This window comes from Ovis aries, chromosome 1 (genome assembly GCF_016772045.2).
Source record: "Ovis aries strain OAR_USU_Benz2616 breed Rambouillet chromosome 1, ARS-UI_Ramb_v3.0, whole genome shotgun sequence".
Taxonomy (NCBI): domain Eukaryota; kingdom Metazoa; phylum Chordata; class Mammalia; order Artiodactyla; family Bovidae; genus Ovis; species Ovis aries.
In genome coordinates this window covers 171,417,851-171,444,469 of record NC_056054.1, presented here as the reverse complement: position 1 = coordinate 171,444,469, position 26,619 = coordinate 171,417,851, and the positions used below count along the sequence as shown (strand labels likewise).

The 26,619-nt window shown below is 36.7% G+C and overlaps 1 protein-coding gene across 17 annotated transcripts in view; it reads left to right on the top strand.

Moving 5' to 3' along the window:
- The window catches only part of CBLB (Cbl proto-oncogene B), a 221,967-nt gene that overhangs the window by 79,771 nt on the left and 115,577 nt on the right, over positions 1 to 26,619 (top strand). For all 17 annotated transcript variants that reach the window (XM_060404202.1, XM_060404205.1, XM_060404194.1 and 14 more), the window contains exon 4: positions 13,044 to 13,190. In XM_060404202.1, the coding sequence (XP_060260185.1) occupies positions 13,044 to 13,190 (147 nt within the window). The remainder of the gene's footprint in view (positions 1 to 13,043; positions 13,191 to 26,619) is intronic.

Here is a 26,619-nt window from a genome sequence, read left to right as displayed (position 1 = left end):
TATCAGATGCTTGCTGTGGCTTATATTTACTGCTGTGTATCAAACCACATAAAATTCAACAGCAAGCGTGGTTCCGTGGTGTTGGCTTCTGCTTTATGTGGTATGGGCTGGGGTGTTGGATTGCCCCCACATGCCTAGCATTTGTTGCCCCCTTGTAACTGAGGACTCACTAGGGCCTTTCCACATGACTGCTTGGGTTTCCTCACAGCATGACCACTAAATTCCAAGATTGTTTTCCAAAATGCAAAAGCAGAAACCACAGATCTCTTAGGGCCCAACCTCAGAATTTACACGGTGTAATTTCTACCACATTCTACTAATCAAAGCAAGGCACAGCCTAGCCCAGGTACGGGGGTGAGGGGAATAGACTCCATGATGGGAAGAGTAGCAAAGGAAGTTTGCCTATCTGTAATCTTCCACAAATCCTGTATGTGCTATTGTAATTCATATTTTAGAAATGAAGGGTTAACTGAGTATGCAAAGTCATTCAGTTCCTGGGTGATTTAAGCTCATATTTAGGTTAATTTGACCCTAGAGCTGGAGCTTTTAACTCTTGTAATGTTTGATCTTCAGAGTGTGGCTAGATTAAATATGTTTGTCTTTCTACTCCAAAGCCACTGTCTAAGGGTGGTTTTATTTATGTGGTGGTTATTCCATTTGCAGTCAAGACTAAAACAGCAGAGAGAGTTGATTCATATTATTGATCAGCCATCATGTGGTAAACATACGTCTCTCTAAGATATTTCTAAACTCTCGACTGAGATGAAAGTTAAAATTCTTGGATGTGATATTGTAATTTGCTTACTGTTAGCACATTTCCTTATCAAGAACAAATAAATAAAATCAACTTTTAAGCCATGTTTCCCATTGAGCGTACTCTGTTCTAGTAGTCTGCGTTTTTCGTATGGTTTCAATATTCTCGTGTTTATTCATTAACATGAAAGAGCTTTTAAGTTGCCTTTTATATATTTATTTTTTGTTATTTCTGCTGCTTTGTGGTTTAGTTTTGGAAGACAATGTTATTTAAGTATTTTACTTTGTTGAAAAGGAAAGAAAACATCAGAGATGCCTATTATAGTAATGAACAAAATAAAAATTAAGGCTTCCCAATGTAATTTCAGTTTTCTATGTTAGATTTTTCTATCCTGACTTTAGGATTTCTTCAGTCTCAGACTAAAATATATTGAGAAAAGTTTGTAAACTTAAAACGGTATATAACACCTTGTACTTCATATTAATTGTAGACTGTGAAGTATATTCATAATTTTTACCTAAAGCCTATGGGCTTTGCGAGCTATCTAGTCACCTACAAGCCAAAATAAAAGTGATGACAACTCCGTGGAATGTTATGGGGCCTCAAATTATGTACCTGTAGTCTTCTCATTTTTATAGAGAACAAAACTTTGGATTAGAGGCTTTGAAGTAAGAGACAGGCAGTACTGTGTCTAGAACTTTTTGCTCCCCTACTGTGCTTTCCTCCACCATATTCCAGTATTTCCTTCATGAGACTTGACATTGGGGGTGTAGAAACCACTTGTCTGCAAGGTCCTATCACCACCACTGGGAGCAGAATAAGCTAAATGCAGTTTACCTTTGGCAAATTTAAGAAAATCTTAGACCTTTATTTTAACTTAAAAAATATACCCATTGTTGCTATACTCAGAAAGTTTAACAAGTTTTTATTCATCCATTAGAGAAGGAAATGGCAAGCCACTCCAGTATCCTTGCCTGGAGAATCCTGCAGACAGAGGAGGGCTACAGTTAATGGGGTCGCAGAAGCATTGCACACTACTGAGCAACTAAACAACAGTGGGTCCGGGGAAATTGTACAGCTCACATCTGTTACAGCTATGTTCTGTGATTATTTCACCTGTTCTTCATTTTGAAAGGGAAAAAAAAAAAAATCCCAGTACGATCAGTCTCACTGCTTAGAAAAGCACAGCATTTCTTTCTGAGGTTGTAGATCTAAATTAGCCCCCTTCTCTAGAATCATTATCATATGTCTTATCCGTGTCTGGTATGCTGAAGGGAGAAGGTGGACAGTTGAATGCTCTGGTCATATGTCACTATACATTTCTTTTATGCTATTGCATGACAAGGATTATATGTGGTGTGCTAATTTATCTGTAATAACTATCAGGCAGTCTCTTGCTCCTGAAAATAATTCAACTTGAATGGTGTATTTTTTAGATTATCGTAAAGGTAGGAGATAATGTCACGAACTAGATTTAAAAATAATGAGACTTAACCAGAATGAGATGATTTCCACATTTAGTTTATCAGTAGCTGTATTCTAACCTTTGTATTCCCTGCTTGATATCCTAAAAATGTGAAATTATACTATTGTGCCAGTGGTGAATATTCTGTGGTAAAAGGGTTAATAGTTTCTAGAAAATTGGAAGTCAGTGCTCAAGTAAAAGGTTTGAGGTGACTGTGCACCAGAGATAGCTCTGGACCTGAAAGTCAAGCTTTGCAGCCTGGATGCCAGTGGGGCCTGGCAGAGGTTGGATTGTTGCAGTAGGTATGGAAATCTAGTCACTCTCTCTCCTTCAGGCACCTTGCAGATTTGCCTGAGAAGGTCAGTATAATGGCTTGTAATATTTTTGAAAATAGGAATATTTAAAGAAAAAAATAGGCAAACCATTTATTAACTATCCAGAGATTACTACTGTTTATGTCTTTTACTGTATATTCTATATTCGTTTTCTATTTGTCTGTATTGTGATAACTTGGCTTTTAAATAGTACTTAGTACTGGGCATACTATTTATTGTTTTGCCTTTTTCACTTCACACTTTTTATAGAGCATGTTCATGTGCGTGCACACACAGGCGCACACACACACACACACACACACACACTCTGTTACCATGTGGTATCCATATCAGATTATGCCAAAAATAAATGAGAATTGCTTGGCAAACTAAAGTTTATATTTGCCTCAACCATTTCAATAAAGATAATTTTAACCCTGGGGGAAAGATGAAATAAATGTCAGGTTTGTAGTTTTCTTGTCGGTAATGCACAACATGAGCACCAGCAAAGAGATGAGCTCTCTCTCTGCACTATGGTTCATTTGTTTTTCACTTGTTCCATTTCTGGGGAGCTGGGTTGAAGTGGGACAAAGGTATCAAGGAGGAAACTCCAGAGCCAAAGGAGGAAGTAACTGTCAGGGAACAGGTAATGTGATGGGAAACTGTGTTTATACTTCCTCAGAAAGTATGACAAATGTGATCTGTTTTCTTGAGATTCTGGAAACTTCACATTAATTTCCTATTGCTTGCTGTTGTTATATTTTGTCATTCACAAAGGAGAAAAAGATAGTGAGAGAAAAGATAGTGGAACTCACAAAGTTTTTTTTCTTTTTCTCACTTAGTGTCAAACACTAAATTTTTAATTCTCTCTTAGAGCAGCTTTTGGTAAAGTTGATGCTTCACTCTCTAGCATTTTATAAACTGTTTTATGTACTTCTGCTATCGATCTGTTTAGGTCAGGAAATTCTGATGTATTTTTTCTTTAAATATTTTAATGGTCGTTAGCATTAAAATTTATTGGGTATCTATTATTTGTAAGAAGCTGTTACAGGTATAGTTTAAGGCTTTCTTCTCCAACAAAGACCTTTGCTTTGATCCAGGTGAGGTGCAATATGTATATAAAATAACTGTGGTGCTTTTCAGAGAGAACTTTCTCCTATGACAGGTGGTGTGAAGCGGTGGCATTTTATTTAATTTATTGGCTGCACTGGGTCTACGTTGCTGTGCACGGCCTTTCCCTGCTTGCGGTGCATGGGCCTCTCACTGCAGCGGCTTCTCTCGTTGCAGAGCATGGGCTTTAGGGCACACGGACTTCAGTAGTTACCGCACTCGGGCTCGGTTGTTACGGTGTACTGGCTTAGCTGTCCCACAGCATGTGGAATTTTCTCAAACCAGAGATTGAACCCATGTCCTCTGCATTGACAGGTGGATTCTTAACCACTGGACCACTGGAAAGTCCAAGTGGTGGCGTTTAATAGCCTGATAGATGACATTCCAGAAAGGGGGATGGAAAAGATACCATGGCCATACTACCTTAACAAAAAGCTGGTGCAGATGAAAGTTCAGCAGGCTGAGATGTAGGAACTAGCTGAGACGTAGGAACTTTCAGTCAGTGAGGAGGAAGAGATGGCTTAATCCAAAGTGTGGATCAGAAAGGGCAGAATGCCATTCAGATGCCCAAGGAGGAAGCAGAGAAGTGATGTGAAGAATGACCGAAGGTAGCTTGGTCCCACGGCCAGGAGAAATCCTCAAAGAATGTACTATGGTAGAAAAGACTTGTATTCTAATAGAGTATTCTGTGACCCTATCCTACTGAGTAAAAGTAAAAGCTGTCTCTGAAATGTGAATGTGACAAAAAATAGAAATAGTGGTGTAGGGACTGTAGCAAGTAAAAATAAGAATTTTCAGTAAAAGCAGTAAGTACTGACTTAATTGATATAATTCAGATTGCTACTTCATTATAATTTTTTATGGTGATCTGAGAAAAGAACAAAAATGAATCTATTAATAGATTTAAAAATTAAATTGTTTTCATGGCCAAGTTTATTTGATGATGAGACTGTTCTTTTATCAGATTACCCCAGGACATAAAAATATAGTTTAAACTTCCAATGTTTCTTTTTCTTTTGAAAAAGGGCCTAGCCAAAAAACAAAAATACACCACGACGTTCTACTGTGATTGCTTCTGGTTGCTTCTATTTGAGTCACTGTCATGACAGCTTTCCACATAGTCACGGAAATTTCATTGTATTTTATGTTAAATAGGAGTGCAAGAATAGATATGTTTTTCTTTTCTCTCTCACGTAATAGAATGGTCTACATTTTTAAGAGTTCTTAAAAAAAAAAAAGGTTTCATAAAAAGATACTTGCTACCCTTTAGGTTTAATCAAAAGGAGTCCAGCGCTAAAGACAAAAGTGTTTCTTTTTTGAAGTAGATGTTGTTAAGCTTTTAAACCAGATGAAAGTATGAGTGATCATATCATACTGTCATGGTTTCTCTCAATAAATTTTTCATATAAAATTATTTGTTGAAATTATCAAAGAGATAATCCTGTGTTGGCATAGCTGCAAAGTTAAAATAGCTGACATTTAAAAAAGATTATATGGGAAGCTTTATTGAATGTATTGAGATAAGGCTTATTGTAGTTATTTTTCTTCATGCAAACTGCTGTCATAGTTGTAGGAAATTCAAAATCCACATGAAAGACCCCATTCACCCTTGGAATTATCTAATTCCTTCCTAATTCACCTTTACTGTCCTATTCCTACCCACTTCAGGGCTATATTCTGCTGAAAACTGCATCCATCACCCCCAAAGTTGTAGACTCCTCTGTCTCTCTCGCTGATTACTACCTTTATTCTAGTTCTATCTCAGTTTTATTCCCACTACATTGTTCTGTACCTTTGGCAATCTCTTAGTCCCTTAAATTCATTAAAAGTATATGAATACTTAATGAATTCATCAAGAGTATTTGACATAGTCTAGTAGACACTTAGGATATGCAGAATAAATGAATGGATTAATCAAATACTCTTTCATTGTTTGCTGTGAAATTCTAAGAGGCCACCATGACAATTGATGATCCTAATATGAGATTGGTGATTTTTACCTTATTGAGATAGCCATCAGTTTAAATGACAATAGTATTATATGGGGAAATTAAAGACTAGGATATTTATACTTTTAAACAGAGGTGGTAGGTAGAATTAATAATAATAATAATAATAATGATTATTTACTGAGAGTTACAAGATGCGTTAGGGTCTTACCTTTATACCTTATATACTCCTCACAAGACAGGCACTTTTATTTAAAATTTTTAGAGATAAGGAAACTGATTCAAAGAGAGGTTAAGCAACTTGTTCACAACTACCAACAGAGTAAGGATATGCACTCAGTATGTACGGTTCAAGGCCAGTTTCTTTAATATAGAATAGCTGAAGAATTAGACAGAATATCTTCTTGGTATCTCCCAGGAACTTGTCAAAGGATATTACATTTGAATGTGATGGGACTATTTCATGTTTTAGTTGTGTTTATGTAAGACATTTGTAAATTGTCCATTTAAAACTGTTTATTTCATAAAGCAAATTCATTTACCCTGAAAGCATCATTCTTATTTTGTGGGATAGTGTCTTGCACTTATTAGACCTATGGAGGCAACATGTTTGAGATTATACTGCAGAGATCAGAGGATGCCCAGGGTTCATCCTTCCCAGCCACAATTTTGTACTTGGTCTCCCTAGCCTTGTTAGTGGTGGATGATTTATCTTTTAATGAAAGGGATAAAACCTTCCTTGGTTACCTACTTCAGTGAAGCTTTTGGACTGACATAGTTTGCTAAGTGAGCAGTTCAAGGAAGTAACCTGGAGCAGCTTGAAAAATTACCCTACTGCTTGTGTCTCAGGTTAGAAAGTTTCTGCTCATACTTCTCTTATGTCTTAGGGTAGACTCTGGGACTTGGGCTTTTAAGATTGCTTCATATTCCTTGTAAATTGATGCAGTCACTATGGAAAACACTATGGGGGTTCCTTAAACTAAAAATAGAGTTGCCGTATGATCCAGCAATCCTCCTCCTGGGCATATAGCCAGAGAAAACTATAAATCAAAAAGATACATGTACCCCAGTGTTCCTTGCTGCACTATTTAAAATAGCCAAGACATGGAAGGAACCTAAATGTTCATCAACAGGTGAATGGATGAAAAAAATATGGAGTATAGACATAATGGGATACTACTCAGTCTTGAAAAAGAATGAAACAATGCCATTTGCAGTAACATGAATGGACCTAGAAATTGTCATATTAAATGAAGTAAGAAATAGACAAATATCATATGATTTCACTTATGTGTGCAATCTAAAATATGGCACAAATGAGCTTATTTACAAAAAAAACACAAAAACACAAAAACAACAACAAAAAGAAAACAGACTCACAGACATAGAAAACAAACTTATGGTTATCAAAGGAGAAAGGGGGTTGCAGAGGGAGAAACTAGGAGTCTGGAATTAGCAGAGACAAACTGCCCTATATAAAATAGATGAACAACTCAATCCTACTATATAGCACAGGGAACTAGATTCAGTATCTTGTAATAAACCATAATAGAAAAGACTGTGGAAAAGAAAACGTATAAATGAATCAGTTTGCTATACACATAATATTGTAAATCAACTATACTTGAATTAAAACAAAAATTGCTTCTTATTCCTCTTAGTTGTGTTGAAAACTTTAAAACATTTAGGCAGGGGAGTGGATGAGATCCAGTTTTATTTCAGACTCTCAGGAGTCATCTTAATAATAGTCTCTGTTCCCAGGATGAGGAAATGAAAGGTGAGGCTTACATCACCCTAGTATCCTTACTTTCTTGGGAATCAAAATGTTCCTAAGGTCAAATACAGTGTGAAATAACTCCCTAAACCCATCTTGGAAGGCACTACCTCAGAAATAGAGTGAATGGAAATTGCTCTTTAACTGGGTGTGAGTCTCATTTTTAGGGCCACTGTTTATATTCTTTATGTCTTGCTTTTCTCTTTATGTTGAATTTGTTTCATCTTGTAAAGATTACAAAACACATGCCCTAGCTTTTAAATGTGAGAATTGAATTGTTAATAGTTTTTGGATAAAAATGTTGTCTCCTATTTCTTCTACCAAAGGCGGTAGATTCTCAGAAACTTTGGAACTCCCTGGTATGAAGTGTTTTCACTAATTCCACACCTAAAACTTTTTATTTCCTACTTGATTTATGACACAGCTGCTTCTTGAATTGAGAAAATGCAAGGACTACATGCGATATAATTAAATTGCACTCTGTGTGTGTCTCTGTGTGTGTCATTTAGTGGAGGCTACGAACCAAATCTTTTGATGTATTTTTTATTCATTTTTCAAATTCCTCACCTCAAGATGCCTATTGTCTTGAGGAGCTTGTGCATTGTTCCAGCTCCTCCTTGTGTAGTGTTAATATTGTCATGTCTTTTTCTCCCCTGTGCTCTCAGTTCCTCAGTCTCATCTGACTCTTTGTGACCCCATGGAATGTAGCTCACTAGGCGCCTCTGTCCATAGTATTTTCCAGGCAAGAATACTGGAGTGGGTTGCAATTTCCTTTTACCCTACTATGTAATAAATTTGTTAAGGGTAGGATTGTGTCATCCTGCATCAAATCTTGTATACCTTCACTATATGATGCTGGCTGTAGCCACGCAAGCTACTCAGACTTATTCATGAACAATGATGCTATATCACTCCAACTTTACATTCTGTGCAGTAATGTAACTTGAGAAATTGATTCATATTATTTTAAAGAAAGTTTTACATGATTGAATCCAGGATAAAAGAAGCACTGCTTCTTAAGTGATATTCTTGACATTGCTGATGTATTTATTATACTTATTTTATTGGCGTATACTTGATTTACAATGTTGTGTTAATTTTAGGTGTGCAACACAGTGAATCAGTTATATGTATACATGAATCCACTCTTTTTTAGACTTTTTTTTCCATGTAGGCCATTACAGAATACTGAGCAGAGTTCCCTGTGCTCTACAGTAGGTCCTTACTAGTTATCTATTTTATATACAGTAATATGTATATGTCTATCACAGTCTTCCAGTTTATCCCCTTCTTACCGCTGGTGGCTGTAAATTTGTTTTCTGTATCTGTAACTCTATTTCTGTTTTGTAGGTAAGTTCATTTGTAGCCTTTTCAAAGATTGCGAATGTGGATAGTTTTCTTTATCATCTCTGCCCTCTCCTTTGTCTTTATTCCTCTCTCCCTCCCTCTACTTCAAGGCTTCTTTAATATATTAACATCTTTACTGGTTTAACCAGTGTCGACATCTAGAAGCTACTTTTTGATTACCTGGTGTATCAAAATACTTTCATTTCAAAAGTATTTCTTAAAAACAAAATCTCACACCAAACAAATTTTAAAAATGGCTTGGAGATTCCTACTATATGGATTTCTCTGGTGGCTCAGATGGTAGAGCGTCTGCCTACAATGCAGGAGACCTGGGTTCAGTCTCTGGGTCAGGAAGATCTCCTGGAGAAGGCAGTGGCAACCTACTTCAGTATTCTTGCCTGGAAATTCCCGTGGATGGACGAGCCTGGTAGGCTACAGTCCACAGGGTTGCAAAGAGTCAGACACGACTGAGTGACTTCACTGTAGGGGTGGCAGAGAAAAATGACTTAACTTGTGATTGTTAGTGGGAGATTAATGGGGTAGTAATTAGTCAACATAAAGTATCTCTTATATTGAAAGTCAGAGTGTTCAGAATTTCTTGTAAAGTCATGTTTAAGATTATTGAGTCTTTGTTGTTGTTGGTCACTCACTTAGTCGTGTCCAGCTCTTTGCAACCCCATAAACTACAGCTTGCCAGGCTTCCCTGTCCTTCGCTATCTTCCAGAGTTTGCTCAAACTCATCTCCATTGAGTTGATGATGCCATCCAACCATCTCATCCTCTGTTGCCTCCTTCTCATCCAATCTTCAGTCTTTCCCAGCATCAGGGTCTTTACCAATGAGTCAGCTCTTCACATCAGGTGACCAGAGTGTTGGAGCTTCAGCTCCAGCATCAGTCTTTCAATGAATATTCAAGGTTGATTTCCTTTAGGACTGACTGATTTGATCTCCTTGGAGTCCAAGGGACGCTCAAGAGTCTTCTCCAATACCACAGTTCAGAAGCATCAGTTCTTTGATGCTTCTTTATGATCCAACTTTCACATTTGTACATGACTACTGGGAAAACCATAGCTTTGACTATATGGACCTTTGTTGGCAAAGTAATGTCTCTGCTTTTTAATATGCTGAATAGGTTGGTCCTAACTTTCCTTCCAAGGAGTAAGCGTCTTTTAATTTCATGGCTGTAGTCACCACAGTGATTTTGGAGCCCAAGAAAATAAGAGTCTGTCACTGTTTCCATTTTTCCCCATCTATTTGCTGTAAAATGATGGGACCGGATGCCCAAATCCAGTCAGATAAATATTACTTCCTTAGTTGTTTAGTGAAAAAGATACATATTTTCAATTAGGATGCTTCAAATCCTTTATTAAGTAGTCATCACTTTTGGTCATATGATGACAGGCAATCACGTGGGCTTAGGGAAAATTGGCAAGGTATGGAAAAAATATCCTAATAGAAAATTCATCTACAAAGAAGGTATGTAGTTGTTGACTTTGTTCCCACTGTGTCTAGATGATTAGAAGTGACTGTATTCTTGGATATCAGTTTCAAAATTGGAAGTTATTTATATTTAAATTGGTATATAAAAGTGCATAGTGGAGTGGGGAATTAAAGCTTATAATGTAAAGCAAAATATAGTAAACAAACTCCCACACAGTCGTATAAAAGACAAACTCATTTGTTGTGACAGTAAATTTAAATGACATCAGATGAATTAGCTGTAAGTTATTTTCATTTCTTTGTGTGGGTTGCAACCTCAGTAAATCAATCTTTCAGATAAAGGATTTCCAGAATAATCATTTACATGTGTATGATCTGCATTTTTTAAAAAATATTAGTTAGAAAATGTATGTTCTGGTATATGTGAAAAATAAGGTAATAGAAAACTTGCATTAACATGTTTTTAAGAACTTGAATTTACATTTCTTTAAAGATTAAAGGCAAAAGAGATTTTTCCATTGCTTTAGTTTGTACAAAAAGTCAAATAGAAATGTAATCTTCTTGTAGGAAGAAGAAAATTGAACTATACACACAGTTTGTAATTTAACAGTGATTGGTTGTATGGGTAGTGATACTAGGGCTTCTAGACTGAAGATTATAAAGTATTACTATTTCTATTTTAAAGCTTAGTGCCTACAGAGCCAGTGGATCAAATATCCAAGATGGATAATCACTGGTATTGTGCTTCAGGCTTTAGATCTAACAAATAAAAATGAAAGACATTTGGATATGATTAAAGAACAAAGAAACAAGGGGATGGATGGAGAGAAACCAATTCAGAAAATAAGGAACAGTTGGTTTACCCTAATTACAGCCATCCTGATTTTTCTTTTTTGTTTGTATCAATTGGAAGTTTGGTCAGAAATTAACTCTTTTGCCTAATTACGGAAATAAATTCGTTGCAGCTTTTCAAAAGTGACTTTATGTTTTTCTTTAAACTCAAATTTCAAGAGGCAGTTGCCGTTTGTATTGGCTGCATTGGCCACAATTCTTTCCTTTGATAAAGTTCATCAGTTGGCCTTTCATTTCCTAAGACTGAATCTCTTATGTAAACTATCATCTAAATGAGGATGTGTTGGCATAAATGAGAAGAACAAAGATTCAACTAATTAAGAGAGTTTTACCTTTGAATTAGGCTGAGTTGTACGGAAGGGTGGCTGAATCTAAGAAGATGGTGAAACATTTTGCATAACCCAACCATAATGATTTTGCAGATTGTTTCTTGTTGCCAGTCAAGCACTAAAATAAGGCCCAAGTTCTGACCCTCATAAATTTCTTTCTCATAAATAACGAAGGATATGGAAACAGGGACTTTCTGGTTTTTCAGTAGAGAGGAACTTTTTGAGATGTCAGTTACTTTATTGCTTGCTTCTTTCCTACTTTTCCCACTTTCTGTCACAAGTACTTTTATTTATTCTGTGTTCATCTTATATAGGATACATGCTTCTTTTCATTAACTACTGAGAGGTGCATACTATATAATCTCTTTGGTATGTAGCATGTCTTTTTGTTTGTTATTTGAGAGTCATTAAATACAGGTTCATGCGTAAAAATGAGGCAGATAGCCACAACTTTCAGTGTCAGAGTCCTTCTGAAACTTTGTATGGCATTATATGCATTGCAGATTTGATGGCTTTCTCTATTTTTCCTCTGTATTTACTTGCCTCCTACCTGCGCTTGACCTCTCAACACATACACAAAAGCAGCTAAAGCTTCAAAATGGAAAGATATTATGTATGTGCCTATTGTGTTCTGGTGATTCTGAATAAGCAGGAATATAAAGAGGCAAAGTCAGCTGAAAACTGAGAAGTTCTTTTGTATTTTGTCTTTCAAGTGCTTCCTTATTATTTGCAGGAACAGTTTGGGGCTGATTAACACAATTATGCTGTAAACCTATGAAAAGCTTGGAAGGAATGTAGATGATATATTAAAGTATGAATCATGATTTGAAGCATGCTGTAAATCACATCAAAACCACCAGAACTTAACATGGAAGTTGGAAGAGACAACACCTACATTTCCCTCACTCTAAACCATTTTATCCATACCACAACTTTTTCTTTCTAAAAGCAGAGGCTTGATCATGTCCTTAATCTTTTAGCCCACTTGGGCTCCCCATTCCTTATCACAGTAGTCTCTTATGGGCTACCTAGAGAGCTTCTAAAATACGTACATATCTGAGGCTTATCATCAGAAACTGATTTTTAGATAGAAGTGGCAAGTGTATTTGATAAAATCTGTTCATTGGTTTAGATGGCTGTTCGTCATGTCCCATCTAAACTTTCTCATCCCATGTCAAGCCGTCTGTTCCCCTCACCTTCAGCTCTTCTTTAGCCTTGGTAAGCCTAGATCGTATCCGCATAGTTTGGTTTCACACCTCTGTACTTCTCTATACACTCTTCCTACTATTCAAAATCCTTTTTTCCCTCCTGTCTTTCCCCCCCTTTCCACTCCGAGTCTTTCATCTGTCGAACAACTGCTTATCTTCCTAGATTCTCCGTAAGTGACACAACTTTCCTTATTACCCCATGTAGAAATAGTTACTCATTTTTATTAACATTTATATTTGATTATGAGTCTTCTAGGTGTCCATCTCTCCCATTAAATCCATGTAATTTATCTTGTTCATGCTTATATTAAATGAATACATGGGTGATTAATAAAAACCCTGTTATGAATTTAAATGTATAGTTTCTATGAACATTGTTCTTAAGGGCTTTATTGATTTGACCTAGGTTGGATAATTTCATTTTTCATGATATATATTCCCATTGAAACTAATGTGCCTATATATTTACTCTTCTCTTCATTTTTCCCCTTTTGTGTCTACAGACGAAATCTCACAAAACTATCCCTTATCTTCAGTCACATGTTGGCAGAAATCAAAGCAATCTTTCCCAACGGACAGTTCCAGGGAGATAACTTTCGTATCACGAAAGCAGATGCTGCTGAATTCTGGAGAAAGTTTTTTGGAGACAAGTAAGTGCAAATCATTTTATAATTTGGATCCATGTTTGAAGAATGAGGAGACCTGTCTCCAGTTCCAAATGGTATAGATTTTGCCTGAGTATTTCTAGAATGTTCTTCAGTGTTTTCGATAAGTGCTTTTTGATTGCTTTTTTTCCTGTTTAGCCACCAAAAATATACCTTAGTAACTGAATAATTTTGTTATCACCAAGTAGATATTATGATATATATTTATGTGATGTGCACTCGTTGAATTAGTTTGCTCTAAGAAGCAGAGGTATGTGAGATACAGTATACACGAGAAGCTCATAACTTTATAATTCAGTGAGCACATAAAACACATATACAAAGTAAAAGGTAGAAAAGGAAAGATACTTTAAAAAATGGCATAAATAAATTGTTCTGACAATTCAGAGAGGGCAACAGTTGCTTCAGGATTGTAGCCATCAGAGACTACTTCCTAGAGGAGGTGGGACATAAACTTGATGAAGATCTGAAATTGAAGTGAGAAAAGGCCTTTATCCCTGGGATTCAGGTTTTCTTTGTGTCACTGCACAGAAAGTAAACATGTATAAGCAAGGTACAGAAAAGAGGATAATGTTATCACAAAGTTGCATTATCTCACAAAACAGCTAAAGGTATTTTCCTCTAGGTATTTTCTATCCAGACACAAGCTCAGGTGAGCTTGGTAAATAATAGGAATTAAATAGCTGAAGTCTGCATAACTTAAATAAAACTTGCAAAACTTTTATCAAGAATCTCGTGGTAAGATGATCAGGACATGAGCCTCAGGAGGCAGATGGTTTCTTTAGTAACCTTTTAAGGGTCCCTCAGTGTGTCTTGAGTATAGGCAGAACCCCTAGCTTAGAGTTAAAAGTGATTGCTTACACTCAGACTGTTGTGTTCTTTTTGTAGTTAAATTCTGTATTTATACATTAGCTGATGAAATAAGACATAAATGTTGGAATACACAACTGTCAACAATCGGAGTCCTCTGACACTGATGAATTAACTGTAATGTTAGGTTTCCCTTATTTTTCTTTGTGAAGTGCTCTGTTTATCTATAAGCTGCTATGTGATTAGGGCACATACAGAGCAATGCACATTTGATTAGATATACATTTTTTTTTTTTACTTCAAAAATATTAGTGTCTTTATCCCACCTCTTAAATAAAAAGTATTCTGAATTATTTTTAAGCACTACTGGAGATAATACTACTTTTAACCCTGACATTCTGTATTCCAGAGATCTAGCTATTTGTAATGCTTCTATATCCATTCACAAATGAGAACTTAAAAGAAGAAAACATTCATCCTCCTTTGAATTAGCCTAACATCCAAGAGTGTACTAATTAAATATACGTGAATAGTAGAAAGCAGAAAGGGATTGCAGAGTTCTGAAAGTAAGAACTGAGGACTTCTTGAAGTTATAACTCATATATTAGTACTCTGAGCTTAATGCAAACAGTTGGTAACCTTCAACACAAAGTATCTTTAAAATTTTAAGAAAATCTATCAGATGAATTGCTTGTGGTATTTCTTTGTGAAAACTGAAAATTCTGGTGAGTTATAAAGTTGTTTGCTAGTCAAAAGGCCAGTGAAAAATGGAAAGATTCCTCACGTTTTTCAGGCGAGGAGTTTGTTTTGCCATTACCTCAAACCGCAGAGAATTACGCATTTGAGACATCTTTACTTCCCTTTATTTGCATCCATAGACATTAAGGGGCTGAAATTTCTGTCCAACTACTGTGTGAGTGAAATCACTACTAAATCAAATGGGGGATTCTTGAAATGCTGATGAAACATGCTCCCTACCTCCCAAAACCCTTTAACTTTGTCTTCTCCTATCTTTGCTTACTTGAAAAAGCTTCTTAATTTGTCTTTAAGATTTTTACTTTTGGGATGAGAGCTAAACTTAAAGCTTCTTCTGGAATGCAGACATATTTCTGTAGTAATCAGAATTATGGTTCTTTTATTAAATCATTGGAAAAACCATCTTTGTATTCTCTGTGGGTTTTCACCTTATAGTTCCACGGTATTTTATTGAATTAATGGACGAATGAGTGATGTAGCATTTTAAAAGGTTGAATCCTTTTATCTTTTTTATACTCTAATACTAGTCTGCATTTTTACATAACTGGGTTCTCATTCGTATGTATTCCTGTTATTTATCTACATATTGAGGGCATATGACAATGCTTTCATTTGACCTAACTAGTGCCTTTAAATCCGAATGTATTATTGTTTCATAAAACTGAACTATTGAATGGTTAGTTCTACAAACAGCCAAACAGATTATGATTTTTATAAACCAACTTTAACTTAAGGAGTATTATTGTGACATTTTCCCCAAAAGGGATATAAGAAAAAGTCAATAAGAACACAATATTCAGATGGAGTTAAAATTGGGAAAAAGTTATTGTTCAAAGGAATTTAGGGAAATCCTAAAGGCAAATTTAGCACACATACCTAGAAACCAGGCAGCAGACAAAAATCTTCAGGTATGTCCCTAGTGCTTCATTTCTGTGCTTGTCAATCTTTGGAAGTCATGGCAAGGCCAGCCTGTCTGCTCAAGAGCCAAGCCCAGCTGCCAGGAGATTCTGCCTATCAAAGTCTTGAGGGGATCAGTAACACATCATGTGTCAGGGTAAATTGGTTGGGAAGTTCTGTAGTTGCTAGATTTGGGGAAGTCCTGTAGTTGGTAGATTTTTATGTGAGGTTATTGAATGTTTTAATAGTTGAGTTCTGCTTTTGCTTTCTTAGTCTATTTGACAGGAGATAGTAGAAGTATGTGGAGAAGGCGATGGCACCCCACTCCAGTACTCTTGCCTGGAAAATCCCATGGACAGAGGAGCCTGGTAGGCTGAGGTCCATGGGCTCTCGAAGAGTCGGACACAACTGAGCGACTTCCCTTTCACTTTTCACTTTCATGCATTGGAGAAGGAAATGGCAACCCACTCCAGTGTTCTTGCCTGGAGAATCCCAGGGACGGGGGAGCCTGGTGGGCTGCCGTCTGTGGGGTCACACAGAGTCGGACCCGACTGAAGTGACTTAGCAGCAGCAGCAGCAGTAGAAGTATGTAGGAAAAGAGGAGTGGCATTATTGAGTGAATGTTTCTAAGTAAATTCTGCTAAATGAGACCAATACCAGACTGAATCTTTACCCTCTGGGTTAGTAGTTTATGATCCAGAAACTTTCAGCTTGAGGCTCAAAAAATTAAGGAAAAGATTCATATGTGATTAGACTCTGGGTAGCAGTCATTTTTCCAATAAGCAAGTCAGGTAGCAGTTTCCAGGCTCTTCATGCTAAGGATTTCTTGATGTTGAGATTCAGACATGTGGTTCCAACCAACTTGAAGATTTTATCTCTGGCATAAAAGTTTTCACTGACTGCTCAGTGTTCCTCTTGCTCTTGATTTTGTCCCTTATTATACTGGATCTTTTAGTTCTTAAATTCCCATAAGCTCTTGCTCATCTTCATATTTATCATTTTTCATTGGCTTTTTTGAAGTTATTTGTCTGGTTTCTTCCCATTAGATTATAAGCCCCATGAAATCAGGCTTATTTAATCAGTGTTTGCAGTTCTCAAGGTAGTTCAACACAGTGTCTCATTTGGGGACATTTGGGAGCAGTTGTTAATTTAATTCTGAGGAGTTGTGGAGTAGAGGCATATGTGTAAACATGTGCACGTGGACAGAAAGTGCTTGCTTGTTCTGGAGGCAGTGTCTTAGTTCCAGCTTGCAGCTAGGTCATCCATGTTCAGGTTCTGACTGCAGCATTTGCAAGCGTTATCCCTTTGGACAAGCTGCTTGGTTTTTCCATGCATCAGTTTCTTCATTTATAAAAGGTAGATGATAATATTGCAAAATGTGGATGATAATAACAAGAATACCTACTGTGTAGAGTTATTGCAAAGATTAAAAGAACTCAAATTTACCTATCAGGCAGGTAGGACAGTGTCTGGCACATAATAAGTACTCTGTGTTGTGGAATAATTAAACACCTTAAACCTTTAATCTTGCTCAGTGTCCCAGGAATATATTTATTGTAAATTCTACAAATAATAAAATTAATATTCAACTTTACATGACAGAGATGCCATGGTCTCTAGAACTCTAAAAGCAGAAATCCAGGAAAAGTTAATAAAAGTTTTCTAAACTTATGTATATGCTATGTAAAGCTGGGGTAGAGTATAAGAAACTGTCCTGCTGACCATGTGGAAAAAAAAAAATGCTCTGTTTAAAATTCAGTTCATTACATCTACCTTTGATTTCCTGAGGAAGTTGTAGGGACCTTTTGGTTTCCTGTGTTTTCTTTTCACTTTTAATTAGAAACAAATATGCCATAAAATACATTTTTTAGCATACTAAGTAGATCAGTTTTCCCTCTAATCAAAGAAAAGGCAACTTAGTCATATTTAATTAAATAATGCATGATAGAAATGAAGAACTCTTAGAAGGAGAAAGAATAAATGGAAATATTCTTTTTTAAAAAGAATTATTTAAAAAAAACCCTCAAAGAGCTTCTATTTAATATTTCTGTTATTTTGTCACCTCCTGTTGTTGCCTATTTTAAAACAACCAAGTATCTTTATATCATAAGGAAAATAAAATGACAGGGCTATTTTGTTCAATTCATTGCAGGAAGATCCCAGATAGAAAAAGCAAATAACATGTGAAAGTATAATTTTCTACCTCTAAGCAGTATGTATTCAAGCTGGGGGATACAGAATATACAAAGATGATAAATAATTTAAAATCAGTTCTGTCCCATTACAAAAGTGCTTAAGAAATGTCACAAATAGTGAATTGTTTACTAGAGTGATCAGAATTGTTCACTCGGGCTCCATAGAGGAACTGGTGTTCTGTATGGGTTGCACATGTGTTAAGGAGGAGGCAGAGGAGAATGCTCTGAGGGAGATGAAAATTTCATGGTGTCTGCTGTCTTTCCAAAGAAAGATGCAGAGTAACTTGAAGTTTCCATAAAATGGCACTTTTTATTGTTGTTGTTTTCTTTTACCTTCTTTTCCTTACTATGAACTCCTCAGTAAGTGACATTTACTTTGGTGAAGTCACCATGAATTAAGTTCTGGTTCTTAACCTTGAAACATGGTTTCATTAGGTTTCATCATAAGTATGTCTATAGACTGGGTATACGTTACTGAGCTTACAAACTTGATCTATAATACAGAATGATGCTTTGATTAATTTACAGTGATCAGTGCTACTGTAAAGCAGATGGGAATGCTCTCATCACTTCGATAAAGTATACGTGGAGCCATATCATATCCAGAACATTCTTTGGTGAACATGGAATCTAAATATGGGGTGGTACTGTAGAAATTCCCCTGCCTCAAGGTCCAAAGTACTTAAAATTGTCACTCTCTCTTGGACTGTACTTTGAAAGCTCTGTTTGTTTCTGCCTCTTTGGACTTCTTTTTTTCCTGTAGTCAAAGTTACACCTTTTTTAAATTGAAGTATTTTTTTTAAATTGAAGTATAATTGATTTACAGTGCTGTATTTCAAGTGTACAGCACAGTGATTCAGTTATACATATATGTTTTTACAGATTCTTTCTCTTATAGGTTATTATGAAATATTGTATAGTTTTCTGTGCTATGCAAGTAGATACTTGTTATTTATCTAAATTATAGATAATAATGTATACATGTTAATCCCAGACTCCTAATTTATCTCCCCCCTTTCCCATCTGGTAACTGTAAGCTTGTTTTCTATGTGTGTGGGTCTGTTTCTGTTGTATAAGTTCATTTGCATCAGTCCTTTAGATTCCATGTATCAGTGATACCATGTTATTTGTCTTTCTGGCTTACTTAGTATGATAATCTCTAGGTCCATCCATGTTGCTGCCAAGTGGCATTACTTCCTTCTTTTCTGTGGCTGAGTAATATTCCACTGCATGAAGATACCACATCTTCTTTATCCATTCAACCTTTGATGCACATTCAGGTTGTTTCCATGTCTTGGTTGGGCTTCCCTGGCGGCTCAGATGATAAAGAACCTGCCTGCAATGCAGGAGACCCCAGTGCAATCCCTGGGTCAGAAAGGTCCCCTGGAGAAGGCAATGGCAAACCACACCAGTGTTCTTGCCTGGAGAATTCAGTGGACAGACTGGCAGGAGTACATGCAGTCACAAAGAGTTGAACAGAAATGAAAGTCCCTCAGTCATGTCTGACTCTTTGCGACCCCATGGACTATACAGTCTGTGGAATTCTCCAAGCCAGACTACTGGAGTGGCTTGCCATTACCTTCTCCAGGGGATCTTCCCAACCCATGGATCAAACCCAGGTCTCCCGCATTGCAGGCAGATTCTTTACCATCTGAGCCACAATGCCCCCTCCAATTCATTGCAGTCCTTACCTGGACCTATTTACATTATCTGCCTAGTTTCCAGATACATGAGTTTGTTATGTCTAAAAACTGTGTGAAGCCGTTTGACTAGTTGATGGAGACCAGGGAGAATGCAGAGGACAGATTCTTAAAGAATTCTCATGAATGATCTATGCACCAGGGAAATTTAAGGAAGTGGAGGCATCACCAGAAAAGTAGGCTTAAAATGTGGGGAGTGTGGCATTATAGATGCTAAAGGAAGGTAGGATTTAAAGAAAGAAAGAGGGAGATTATCCAGATAATAGTATTGCAAATGATATAGGGACAACAAGGCATTTATAACTCAATTTATTTTCTCTTTTTAACATTCTGAAAGTCTCCTTTATAACCAGAGTCTTAATAGGCTCCTCTTGTTGCACTGAATAGGCACAGTGGATTTTGCTATGCACTCAGTTGGTAGATTAATGGATCTGGCCTCCTTTTAATACCATGACTGCTGGTGAACTATATCTAGCAGCCCTAAGAGGAAGAGTCTGAAAATAACTTCTTAATTTTGAAGTTCCTGAGGTCCCCTTGGGCTTCCCTGGTGGCTCACCTGGTAAAGAATCCACCTGCAGTATGAGAGACTTGGGTTCAATCCCTGGATTGGGGAAGATCCCCTAGAGAAGAGAAAGGCTACCCGCTCAACTATTCTGGCCTGGAGAATTCCATGGATAGTCCATGGGATAGCAGAGAGTCAGACACGACTTAGATCCCCTTGGCCTCTAAAGTTAAACCTGTTTGTATCCAGATTTTGGCTACTTATTTTACTTCTTCATCTTGAGAAGTATTTTGTTTTTAGTTTTGTTTTTTTTTTGGCATTTTTGCCAAATGAGAAAAGTTTGCTGGGACCATTAATATTTCATGATTACTTCTGAGTATTAAACCTATCATTATAAATTTAAAAAATTGTATTTATAAGCTATCATTTAAAAAAGTTCTCCTGTGCATGGCCCTGGTTTTTGTTTTGTTTTGTTTTGTTTTTTTAAAAAAACAGACTTCACATTTCTCCATCTCTTAGTTTTAGTCACCTGCAGTTTGATTTAATCAAAATCGTTTTAAAGTCACTTATCACTTATATTCTTGTTCTCAGAAGTCTTTATACTGTATTTAGAGAAAGAATTGTTTTCTTAATGAATTATTTAATAATGTGTTCCTAAAATCGAAAAGCTCCTGGTTCTTAGTCCCTCTGCACATGTATTTCTTTCTCTGTGGGATGGTTCTGCCCTGATAGGCGAAGAGACATTTTCTCCTTCTGAAGCAAAGAGCATGTTTGCTTAAAGCGTTGTAACTTAAAAATAGTTTTTCTCTGCAGATCCAGGGACAAGTATACTTACTGACCATTATGAAGTATTTGGGCTCCCTAAAACCTAGGTTCAACTTCAGTTACAAAAGTCACTTTGTGAATAGGTGTCACTGCTCTTTGCATCATCTCGTGAGAATTAGAACTCAAGGAGTAAGTTCAAGAAAATGCTGGTATGCTGACCACTACTTCCTATGAGTAGCAAAGTCTGTTGACTCGGACACTCTGACCCACAAATCCTGTATGTTCTGCTAGCATTGATGCAGAGGTGATAGGCTAACTTGTTAGCTTACAAATAAGGTAGAACCCTTACAAAAAGCTGTTAAAAGAAGGGAAGTTAAAAGCAAAGATATACCCATTTGAATGCAGAGTTCCAAAGAATAGCAAGGAGAGATAAGAAAGCCTTCCTCAGTGATCAATGGAAAGAAGTAGAGGAAAACAATAGAATGGGAAAGACTAGAGATCTCTTCAAGGAAATTAGAGATACCAAGGGAACATTTCATGCAAAGAAATGGTATGGACCTAACAGAAGCAGAAGATATTAAGAAGTGGCAAGAATACACAGAAGAACTCTTAAAAAAAAGATATTCATGACCCAGATAATCACGATGATGTGATCACTCACCTAGAGCCAGAATCCTGGAATGTGAAATCCAATGGGCCTTAGAAAGCATCACTACGAACAAAACTAGTGGAGGTGATGGAATTCGAGTTGAGCTATTTCAAATCTTGAAAGGTGATGCTGTGAAAGTGCTGCACTCAATATGCCAGCAAATTTGGAAAGCTCAGCAGTGGCCACAGGACTGGAAAAGGTCAGTTTTCATTCCAATCCCAAAGAAAGGCAATGCCAAAGAATGCTCAAACTTCCACACAGTTGAACTCATCTCACATGCTAGTAAAGTAATGCTTAAAATTCTCCAAGCCAGGCTTCAGCAATACGTGAACCGTGAACTTCCTGATGTTCAAGTTGGATTTAGAAAAGGCAGAGGAACCAGGGATCAGATTGCCAACATCCACTGGATCATGGAAAAAGCAAGAGAGTTCCAGAAAACATCTATTTCTGCTTTATTGATTATGCCAAAGCCTTTGACTGTGTGGATCACAAGAAACTGTGGAAAATTCTTCAAGAGATGGGAATACCAGACCACCTGACTTGCCTCTTAAGAAATCTGTATGCAGGTCAGGAAGCAACAGTTAGAACTGAACATGGAACAACAGACTGATTCCAGATCGGAAAAGGAGTATGTCAAGGCTGTATATTGTCACCCTGCTTATTTAATTTCTATGCAGAGTACATCATGAGAAACACTGGGCAGGAAGAAGCACAAGCTGGAATCAAGATTGCCGGGAGAAATATCAATAACCTCAGATATGCAGATGATACCACCTTTATGGCAGAAAGTGAAGAACTAAAAAGCCTCTTGATGAAAATGAAAGAGGAGAGTGAAAAAGTTCACTTAAAGCTCAACATTCAGAAAATGAAGATTATGGCATCCGGTCCCATCACTTCATGGGAAATAGATGGGGAAACAGTGGAAATAGTGGCTGACTTTATTTTTCTGGGCTCCAAAATCACTGCGGATGGTGACTGCAGCCATGAGATCAAAAGACACTTACTCCTTGGAAGGAAAGTTATGACCAATCTAGACAGAATATTGAAAAGCAGAGACATTACTTTGTCAACAAAGGTCCATCTAGTCAAGGCTATGGTTTATCCAGTATCATGTATGGATGTGAGAGTTGGACTATAAAGAAAACTGAGTGCTGGAGAAGAGATGCTTTTGAACTGTGGTATTGGAGAAGACTCTTGAGAGTCCCTTGGACTGCAAAGAGATCCAACCAGTCCATCCTAACAGAGATCAGTCCTGGGTGTTCATTGGAAGGACTGATGCTGAAGCTGAAACTCCAATATTTAAGCTACCTGATGCGAAGAGCTGATTCATTTGAAAAGACCCTGATGCTGGGAAAGATTGAGGGCAGAAGGAGAAGGGGACGACAGAGGATGAGATGGTTGGATGGCATCACCGACTCAATAGACATGGGTTTGGGTGAACTCCGGAAATTGGTGATGGACAGAGAGGCCTGGCATGCTGTGGTTGATGGGGTTGCAAAGAATCGGGCACAACTGAGCAACTGAACTGGACCTGGAACTGACTCTATAGTTCTTTAAAGCAAAGTAAAGAAAGCTTTATAAAATAATTAGTATTTATTTTTCATTAATAGATTCCGAATGCTTCATCTTCCTATTTTCCTTATTCTGAATGTTGGTTATCAGTAGGAAATGACAATAATAGGTTTGCTGTGTAACTTTGTTCTTGCCTTGTTTATCTGCAGTCATTAGTTGCTTCCCTTAAATAAAAGAAATTTTGGGGAGCCTACTTATGCCCAATATTATGTATGTAGTTTCTCCTGTGAGAATTTAGAGGTGTTATTGGAAATTGTGTATTTTTTGACCTCAGTTTATCATATATATTTACAGACTTTACTGATTTCTTGTTAATGGATTGACCTATTTAGAGAGATTTGGGGGGAATTTTTTCATATTATTACCCAGAAAAAACATCAACTTCTGCTTTATTGACTACACGAAAGCCTTTGACTGTGTGGATCACAGCAAACTGTGGAAAATTCTTAAAGAAATGGGAATACCAGACCACCTGACCTGCCTCTGAGAAATCTGTATGCAGGTCAAGAAGCAACAGTTAGAACTGGACATGGAAAAACAGGCTGGTTCCAAATAAGGAATAGAGTACATCAAGGCTGTATACTGTCACCCTGTTTGTCTAACTTATATACAGAGTACATCCTGAGAAACGCTGGACTGGATAAAATGCAAACTGGAATCCAGGTTGCTGGGAGAAATATCAATAACCTCAGATATGCAAATGACACCACACTTATGGCAGAAAGTGAAGAAGAACTAAAGAGCCTCATGATGAAAGTGAAAGAGGAGAGTAAAAAGTTGGCTTAAAGCTCAACATTGAAAAACTAAGATCATGGCATCCAGTCCCATCACTTCATGGCAAATAGATGGGGAAACAATGGAAACAGTGACAGAGTTTATTTCTTTCGGTTCCAAAATCGCTGCAGATGGTGACTGCAGCCATGAAATTAAAAGAGTCTTACTCTTTGGAAGGAAAGTTATGACCAACCTAGATAGCATATTAAAAAGCAGAGACATTACTCTGTCAACAAACATCTGTCTAGTCAAGACTATGGTTTTTCCAGTGGTCATGAATGGATGTGAGAGTTGGACTGTGAAGAAAGCTGAGCGCTGAAGAATTGATGCTTTTGAACTGTGGTATTGGAGAAGACTCTTGAGAGTCCCTTGGACTGCAAGAAGATCCAACCAGTGCAACCTAAAGGAGACCAGTCCTGGGTGTTCATTGGAAGGACTGTTGCTGTGCTGAAACTCCAATACTTCGGCCACCTCATGCGAACAGTTGACTCATTTCAGAAGGCCCTGATGCTGGGAGGAATGGGTGCAGGAGGAGAAGGGGACGACAGAGGATGGGATGGGTGGATGGCAGCACCAACTCAATGCACATGAATTTGGGTAAAATCCGGGAGTTAGTGATGGACCGGGAGGCCTGGCGTGCTGTGATTCGTGGAGTCGCAAAGAGTTGGGCACGACTGAGCGACTGAACTGAAGTCAACTGAGATTGTTAATACTAAAGAGAAGATCTTTGGCTGGACTTTCTAATTTTATGGTATAAAATTTACCAACTTTTTAAAATCTGACCTCGGTAGATCAGAGGCATCTTGCTATGATCCATGAACTATGTTATTTCACATATATTATGAACCTACCAAGTATCATTGAACATGTAGAGCAAATATTCTGAAGAAGAGTCTTGCTTTACGAAGGAAAGAACCAATACCCAGTATTTCAAGCCTGCATCTTTCTGATTTTCTCTGGTCAGTGGGTACTATGTGGAAATTTTTTATGTGGAATTTTGACATATTTTATGGATTATGTTTAGTTTCTCTTCCACTAATAAATTATATGTTCAAAGTTGGGAAATAAGTCCAATTGCAAATTATAAAGGAAAACAAAATATACTTTCCTGGTTACGGTAAGTTTAACTATTTACTATGTTCAAAAGTTAGATTGTGAGACTAGAAATTATAAATCACATCTCTCATGAGTGAGTTTAGTTTTAAAAATCAAGGATAATACTTAATAACCTATTATTTCTGTAATCTTATAAAAATGTTTTATTCTACGTGTAAGTTTCAGAACATGAGCATGAGAATACTTGTCCCTTATACATGGCAGTAATGCTTATCTATGCTGTAGACAAAATGTTATAAACTTTTTTGACAGTGAAGAAAAACTATCAGAAATACTGAGCATCTTGAATCTTTCTATATGTGAGTAAGGAATTTTCACTTATGAGGAAGATAAGTTAGATCTAATCACAAATATTCTCAGTAACCCAGATTACCATCCTGTCTACAATGAGTTGTAAGGCAACTATTTGACCACAGTGATTTTGATTTCTTCTGTCTGTGGGTGGCTGGAAAATAATTGTGTTTCTTTAGTGATGGAAGAGTAAAAGGTGTAATAGCTTGTTAGCCATCTGTTTTCATTTCCATTAACAAATAGTCATTTCAGAATAAGATTGGATTTAAGGAAAAACTATATACAGAATATCAACAGACTTAGGATCATATTTTATCAGTACTTAAGTACTCATATTTTATGTAATGAAAATCCAAACATATTAAATAGCTGATGAATAATTTATCTTCTGAACAAAAGCAACTTAAAGGTAGTGCCACTGAACACATCTTTGATTCAGGTGAATTTTCTGAGCAGAATTTAGATGAAATTGAAAATAGTAATGGGTTAATATAGTACAATAGATTTTTGTTTTGTCTAAAGTGAACATGGAATATCCCTGACTTAGAATGGATTTTAAACAACTGCTATCACCACCATCAGTACCACAGCAACAAAACCAAAAACCAACAAATGTTAATTTCCTTGTTTATATGATGGCAAGTGCTTTGTCCATTCCTACATCTCTTACTCTATTTTAATCTTAGAATTCTAATATAATTCTTTTTTTTTTTAAGTTTAGTATATTGGCTTAGCCAAAAAGTCCATTTGAGTTTCTGTAACATCTTACACTATGAAAAAAATCTGGCTTTCTACACTCTTTATTACATTTATGAAATTCATCCACATTCTTACATATAGCAAGTCTGTTCCTTCTCCTTGCTCCATTGTATTGCTATACCACAATTCACATAGTCATTATGTTGATGTTGAACATTGGATTCTTCCTCTTTTGGATTAGTCTCAGTAGTCCTGCTGTGGATATTTTTTGTATATTTTAAAAAACGTGTACATTTCTCTGGTATGTATATCTAGGAGTGGTATTGCTGGCTTCTAGTTTATGCTTAATTTTAGCTTTATTAGCTCTTAGTAAACCACCAAAGAGTTTACCGAAATGATTTGCCACCCTCATCACCTAGAGGAGTACCTGAAGTTTCCTGTTGTTATATATCCTTCCCAACATTTTTTAATATTTGTCTTTTTAAAGGTTTTAATAAGTTACTCTGGTGGGGATGAATGGAATCTCATTTGGCTCTTAATTTGCATTTGAATGATAACAGATGAAGCTGAGTACATATTTGTGTATATATTGAATAATTTGATTTTTTGTGTTTATGACTATAAAATTATTTGCCCAGTTTCTGAGTAGTAAGTATTAATATTTAAAAGTTTTTATGTATTATAGATA